General features: G+C 62.7%; 1 protein-coding gene across 1 annotated transcript; it reads left to right on the forward strand.

Moving 5' to 3' along the window:
* The first annotated feature begins 391 nt into the window (after window positions 1–391).
* Window positions 392–6,661, forward strand: CHST1 (carbohydrate sulfotransferase 1). The gene is made up of 2 exons (XM_032188613.1): window positions 392–439; window positions 4,599–6,661. Exon 2 carries the CDS (start codon window positions 4,643–4,645, stop codon window positions 5,900–5,902), a length of 1,260 nt encoding a protein of 419 aa, XP_032044504.1. The 5' UTR covers window positions 392–439; window positions 4,599–4,642; the 3' UTR covers window positions 5,903–6,661.
* Window positions 6,662–6,941: the final 280 nt, after the last annotated feature.

The raw sequence follows: 6,941 nt of genomic DNA on the forward strand, positions 1-6,941 counted from the left end.
CCACGGGCGCTGTTCGCCCACCGAGGCCCGGCTCGCCCAGCAGGGGGCACGGGGAGGGCGCGCAGCGCCTGGGTAGGTGGGAGGCGCGCCTCGGGGTGTGTGTGTGGGGAGGGCTGCAGAAATTAAAGAAAAAGAGAAAAAGAGAAGAAAACTTGGGAGTTTGCAGCTCGGCACGCCGGGGCGGCGCGGAGGCTGCGCTGCCGGGAGGGAGAAGGGGAGGGAGGGAGGGAAGGAAAGGAGGGAGGGGAGAGCGAGCGCAGCCCCTTCCCCGGCCCTCCCCTCGCCTCGCCCGGCCGCGGGGCGTGGAGGGGCGGCCCCGAGCCCGGCTCTCGGCACGGCCGGCTGAGCTCCGGCGGCGGGGCTCGGCGTCCCCCGGGCCGGGAGCCGCGGCGGGGAGCCGCCGGGGATGCGGGGGGAGCTCGCCGCGGCGCTGCGCCAGGTAAGGGGCGGCGGGGAGCGAGGGGCTGCCCCCCCTCAGCCCTTCCTCGCTTTGCGACAAGGGCTAACTTTGCCCGGCCGGCCCCTCCCGGAGCTCTCGGTGCCGGGAGGAAGGGAGAGGGCTGCGGGAAAGTCGGGGATGCTCGGCGGGAGGCTGCCGCCTGGGAGAGGGGAGCCCCGCAACGTGCCCCGCAGCGATGTGCCCTGCCCTGCCCTGCCCCTCGCAGCTCCCCCCGGCCCGGCGCTGCGGGGTGGGCACGCTCGGGCAGCCCGGAGCAGATGAGGGGTACGCGGGTGCAGGTGGGTGCTGCCACGAGGAAAGTCCGGGACCGGCTGGGGCTGGCGTTACTCGGGAGGGACCCAGGAACTCACCAGGAGGGTGCCCGGTGCCGGTAGGGAACAGCCGAGAGCCCCGCGGAAACCCTCCGGGATGATTTGGGCTCCGGTGACCCGTCGGTGCCTCGGGAAGGAGGAGGGGATGGGGAGCAGCAGGGTGCCCCGAGCCTTCTGCCCGCCGGAGGGCGGCGGGGGGCGATGCGGGAGCGGAGCGGGGCGAGCCCGGGGCTCTCCGGGCGCAGCTCGGAGCCACGGCCGCAGGGGAGCCCCGGTGCGGAGGAGGAGGCGATGCTGAGCCGGCCTGGCTGCGAGGGGCACGGGGACGGCTCGGGGAAGCTCGGAGCCGTGCGTCCCGGGAGGGCGGGGGGGTCCCAAACCCGGGGTGCTGCCTGCCCGTGCCGCTGCTGCGTGGATGTGCAGAGGTGCGAGCATGACTAAGCCGCTGCAGCCGCGTGGGATGCTCACCGTGCGGCTCGCCTTCCCCGCCTCGGTGGCCGCAACGTGTCGTGTCGCCAGGTGAAGTGGCAGGACGCTGGGGAGCAGCAGTGGCCGTGCCGGAGGGTCCCCAGGCTGAGAGCTGCTCTGCAATCCTGCGGCTCAGACCCCGCGTCCCCGTCCCCAAAAGGCTGCCGCGGTCAGGGGCTGCCCCGCGGGAAGGAGCCCTGCACCCCAGGGTGCTGCCCGTGGAAGTGACGGTGCTGGGAGCCCCGTGGGTGCCCACGCACGCGTGGGTCCCCATCCCCGGGGTGCTGGGGGCAGCCTGCAGCCGGGCACGTTTTGGGATCTGCTCCCTGCCGCGCGTGCTGCAGCGCGGACTTGTCAGTGCTGCAGCAGCGCGGGTGTCAGGAGAGGGGTTTTGGCTCCTGGGATCCCCTCGCCCCCTGTCCCAACGTGCCCCTCTGCACCAGCGGGAGTGTGCCCGGGCACACAGGCGAGCAGGGGGCCGTGCCCCGCTCCCTGCGCTCCTCGCCCCTCTGCCTTGCCCCGAGACCCCCGAAGCCTCCCCGGGCGCCTGCTGCTCACAGTTGTGTTTTCCAGCTGGTCCCAAAGTCCTGAGTCACTGTGCGGTTTCCATGGAAACAGGCTTGCTGGCGGTGATCAGATTTAGGGGCAGAGGGCCCTAGATCCCAGACCCGGGTGGGCAGCCCCGGTGGGCGCGGGCACGTCCCCGGCATCACCCTGGGGCTCGGCCAGGCACCTGCATCGCCCCCGAGCCTCCGGCTGCAGCCCCTGCCAGGCACGGGGATTGCCCTGGAGGTGCCCAACTCCTGGCAAGCTGAGGAGGGAGGGGGCAGCCTGAAGACAGCCCCAAAGAGCTGCTGGTTTTTGGCTGCCCCGCAAGAGATCCTTGGAAACAGGCACTCAGCAGTGACAGTGGCGTTGCTGCACGGTCCCTGCCTAGAGCTGCCGTCACACCCGAGGTGACTGAGCACGGCCACCTCTGGGGAAGTGGGGGAACCTGCGGGGAGGGCTCGGGGCAGCAGGCAGCCAGCCCCGCTCCGCCACCAGGACACAAGGTGCTGCTGGAGCTCCCCATGGTGACAGGGGGTGACAAGTCCTCAAATGCTAAGTCCGTGCCACGCAGCCCCCCAGAAAAAAGTTGTTGCCACCAGAAGACTGTCCCCAAAGGAAGAGTATGGCACTCAGCATCCCCTGTGCTGCTCCCAGCCACGCTCCCTGTGCCGGTGGCTCACAGAGGCTGTACAGCTTAATTCATCACCTCCAGCCTCAGTGGTGCTCCAGGGCTGGAGCAGTGCTGGGAGGAAGAGGAGGAGGAGGAGGGCAGGTGACTGCACACCCGCTGCTGTCGCGTGGTGGGGGAGGCTGCATCGCCTTCACCCATCCTGTCAGATGAAGGCTGGGGGAAGCAGGGTGGGGGAGAGGAAAGGCTCGGCACCTTCCTCCTCGGGCAGACAATGCTCCTGTCCCCATGCCAGGCACTGGCTGGCCTCCTGCAGCGCATCCCTCGTGGCCAGCCTGCTCCCAGGCAGCTGCACGGAGACACAGGCGAGGCAGGGGCACGGCTGGTGTGCTGTGAGCAGGGAGAGTTAGGGCTGGGAAAGGGGCAGGGGTGATCCCAGCACCAAAAGAGGCCAGGTGCCCTCTCCAGGGCATCCTCCGGCAGCACGCTCACTGCAACCACTGCTCAGAAAAGCTGCCCTGAATGGCGCAGGGTCGTGCAGCTCCTCTTCGGGTGTTTCCTGCCAGCAGGCTCTGCATGTGGCCAAGAGAGGAGCGAGGGGTGCTCGTCGTTCTGCAAGAGGGCCAGGGCTGAGCAGGAGCCGCATCTCCTGGGATGCGGTGATGGGAGGAGGCTCCTGCTGGCTTTAAAAGCCACAGATGAGACATCAGGGAGGGACACTTCTCCCAAAACCCGCCCCTCCCTCACTGCAGCTCGGTGATCGGGCAGGGCACACGCAAAGGGAGACGAGGGGCAGCAGAGGCCGATGCTGGGCTGACACTGCTGCTTTCCATCTGCTCTGAGTACATGGATCTTTGCTTCCCTTGCTCAGCTTGGTGTGTTGCAAAGGGGAGAGGACACAGGGCAGGTGGAGAACCTGAGATCAGGACCACCTGAGCGGCGTCAGCTCCGCTCTCCACCAGCGCGGAGTAAAAGTTGAGGCTTTGCCTGAAGGGTGCAGTGTGGCTGGCCGGCACTAGAGAGCAGGAAAGAGGTCCCACTTCGCACCTTCCACCCAGGAGATGGCATTTCCAGGAGTCACCTGGACCAGGGGATGCCAGCAGGATGTCCTGTCTTAGCAGACCTGGAAAAATAAATAAGCCCTTGGGTTCTCTGAACCCTCAGGAGGCCGCCAAGCCAGTGCTTTTGCCAAAGGATATTCCACCTGGGGAATCACCCATGCTCTGAACCACAGGGTGCAGAAAGCCCCTCTCCTGTGAGAGGTCTCTGGAGCCAGCAGCTGGGGCAATCAGTAGATAACAAAAGCAATAATTAAAAAATTAAAATGTGTTTTTCAGCTCACCTGTCATCCATTGGTGGCCCGTGCCACATGGGGGGAACGTGGGAGGCTGGTGGGCAAGGGGCAGTGGGTGCAGGGGGCTGCAGAAGGGGCACGGAGCCACGTTACCCAGGGCTGTGCATGGTGGGCTCCTTCACCCAGCGCTGGTGCTTATCTGCTTGCTCCCACGTCTGCAAACAGACCCCAGTGCAAGCCTGCAGATAGCAGAGGAGGATGGCACAGCAGGGACCTGCAGCAGAAAATCCTTGCTGGGGCTTTGGAAGGAGTTACAGCATCCTCCCGTCCTGCCCCAAAGGCTTGGAGTGGTGTAGGAGCAGCTTCTGGTGCATGTAAGTGTTCGGGGATTTTATTTCCCAAAGCTTGAGGGACTAACCAAGGAAAATAAGATTTTCCTTTTTTTTTTTTTTTTTTTTTTTTTTTTTTTTGGGTGGCTACTGCCTTGACCAAGTCTGTTTCAAAGCCCAGGGGAACAACTCCCACTGCTTCGTACCAGAGGAGGCAGAGTCATCCCCAGGGCGTACTTGCAGCCACCAGAGGATGCAGCAGATGCAGTTCCACCTGCTTCCCTCCTATCATGATCAGCTGTGGAGGGGGCTCAAATCCCAGAGCAGAGCAGGACCCGGCCAGCAGCACCAGCTCAGCACTGGGGGTGTACAGGGCGAGCCACTGGGATTTTGCCAGTTGTCCTCCTCCAAAGCAGGGCTCTGCAGTGTGTCACTGGGATCCACGTGGTTATGAGCGATGTATGTGCTCTGTGGGAGGGTGTGTGGTGCACCCAGTAGGAATACTTGGGTCCTCCTCAGCAGTCCTTGCTCAACCCGTGACTTCTCTGTTGGGTTGCAGACACCAAGACGACTTGTGAAGAAGCCCCATGAAGGTGACCAGCCATGCAATGTTCCTGGAAGGCTGTCCTCCTACTAGCCTTGGCATCCATTGCGATCCAGTACACGGCAATCCGGACCTTCACCGCCAAGTCCTTCCACAGCTGCCCCATCCCCAGCCCCGTGAACTGCAGCCTGAGCCAGGACACCGATGCGCCCGACCGGCTGTGCGACGAGAGCCCCACCTTCGCCTACAACCTCTCCAGGAAGACGCACGTCCTCATCCTCGCCACCACCCGCAGCGGCTCCTCCTTCGTGGGGCAGCTCTTTAACCAGCACTTCGACGTCTTCTATTTATTCGAGCCCCTCTACCACGTCCAGTACACGCTGATCCCGAAGCTGACCCAGAGCAAGAGCACGACGGACAGGCGGGTCATGCTGGGGGCCAGCCGCGACCTGCTGAGGAGCCTGTACGACTGCGACCTCTACTTCTTGGAGAACTACATCAAGCCCCAGCCCGTCAACCACACCACCGACCGCCTCTTCCGCAGGGGGGCCAGCAAGGCGCTGTGCTCGCCGCCCGTCTGCGAGCCCCTGGGAGCCGCCGACCTCCACCTGGAGGAAGGCGACTGCGTGAAGAAGTGCGGCACCTTGAACCTGACGCTGGCCACCGAGTCCTGCAGGGAGCACGGGCACGTGGCCATCAAGACCGTGCGGGTGCCCGAGGTCAGCGACCTGCGGGCCCTGGTGGAGGACCCGCGGCTGAACCTGAAGGTCATCCAGCTGGTGAGGGACCCCCGGGGGATCCTGGCGTCCCGCAGCGAGACCTTCCGGGACACCTACCGGCTGTGGAGGATTTGGGACGGCACCGGCAGGAAGCCGTACAACCTGGACGTGACCCAGCTCACCACGGTGTGCGAGGACTTCTGGAACTCCGTCTCCACCGGCCTCAACCGGCCGCCGTGGCTCAAGGGCAAGTACATGCTGGTGCGGTACGAAGACCTGGCCAGGAACCCGATGAAAAAGACCGAGGAGATCTACGATTTCCTGGGCATCCCCATGGACAGCAACGTCGAGCGCTGGATACAGAACAACACCCGGGGAGACCGGTCCTCATCCAAACACAAGTACGGGACGGTGCGCAACTCGGCGGCCACGGCAGAGAAGTGGCGCTTCCGCCTGTCCTACGAGATCGTGGCGTTCACCCAGCACGCCTGCCAGCAGGTGCTGGCGCAGCTCGGCTACAAAACCGCCGGCTCCGAGGAGGAGCTGAAGAACCTCTCCATCAGCCTGGTGGAGGAGAGAGACTTCCTGCCCTTCTCCTAAGGCCGGGGCCCCCTTTTTGATACGGACTGTTTTGAACTGTTGCCTTATTTTGTTTTCTTTCGTTTTGTTCCCCCCCCCCCCCCCTCACCCCCCTTCTTTCTCATCTTCTTCTCTCCAAAATTTGCACTAAATCTTGAGCGGGAATCTCAACGGAGTCCAGGGGAAGCGACTGCTGCCCCTCAACACGTTTCGGACACAAGAGGAATCGGGTCTCTCCAAGCAAGAGCCAGAACTGTGGATGGGTAACAATGTTTACAAAAACACACAAAATGTATAAAGCGACCTTCAAGCTTTCCAAACCGAAGGGTACCTGGGGTACTGTACTTTTGCACTGTTTACTTTTACAATGTAAGAGGTAAATATAAATTTAATTTATGAATGGTGTCGTCCCCTCCAGAGTAACTCCCCTTGACCCCGATGAGCAGGTTAGACTGCAAGATGAACGTGGAACAACCTCCTTGTCTTCGATCTCAGTTCAATATGTCTGTTGAAGTCATGTTATTGGGCTGGGCAGGCAGTCAGCTGCTCGTACATGGTTGTTTGGTAACACCTGTGATATTTCTTCGTGCCAAAAACCCACAAAAGAAAAAGAAAAAAAAAAAAAAAGTGATTGGGTGGTTTGGTAGAAGCCCAACACATTTAATGCTTTATTTCTGTGTTTTCTGTAAATAAAAAGTGCAATAAAACTGACCTGGGGGGTGAACATCAACTGAAAGACCTCAGTAACTGCAGCTGGGGTGGATGCACCGACAGGCAAAGACCGATGTCTCCAGACCCACCTGGCTCCTCCGGCGCACGGGAGCGGGCTGGGGCCGGGGACCTTGCACCACGGCCCCTCAGGGGCGGCAGGGAACCGCGAGTCACTTCCTTCGGCACATGCATGTTTGCATCTAAGTGTGTAAAAATGCAAGTGGTTAAGCCAAACGCGAGAACCTGTGGTTATTTGCAGACGTGAGAGCTTGCTGGCCCGCGTAGGGGCATGGGACTCGCTGGAGTGCCTGGCAGCAGACCCCCAAGACCCCAGCCCCATCACCCTGCC

The sequence above is a fragment of the Aythya fuligula genome, chromosome 5, assembly GCF_009819795.1.
Source record: "Aythya fuligula isolate bAytFul2 chromosome 5, bAytFul2.pri, whole genome shotgun sequence".
Taxonomy (NCBI): Eukaryota; Metazoa; Chordata; class Aves; order Anseriformes; family Anatidae; genus Aythya; species Aythya fuligula.

Coding starts and splice junctions, on each gene's coding strand:
- CHST1 (XM_032188613.1), top strand. CDS start 4,643: ATGCAATGTTCCTGGAAGGCTGTCCTCCTACTAGCCTTGGCATCCATT.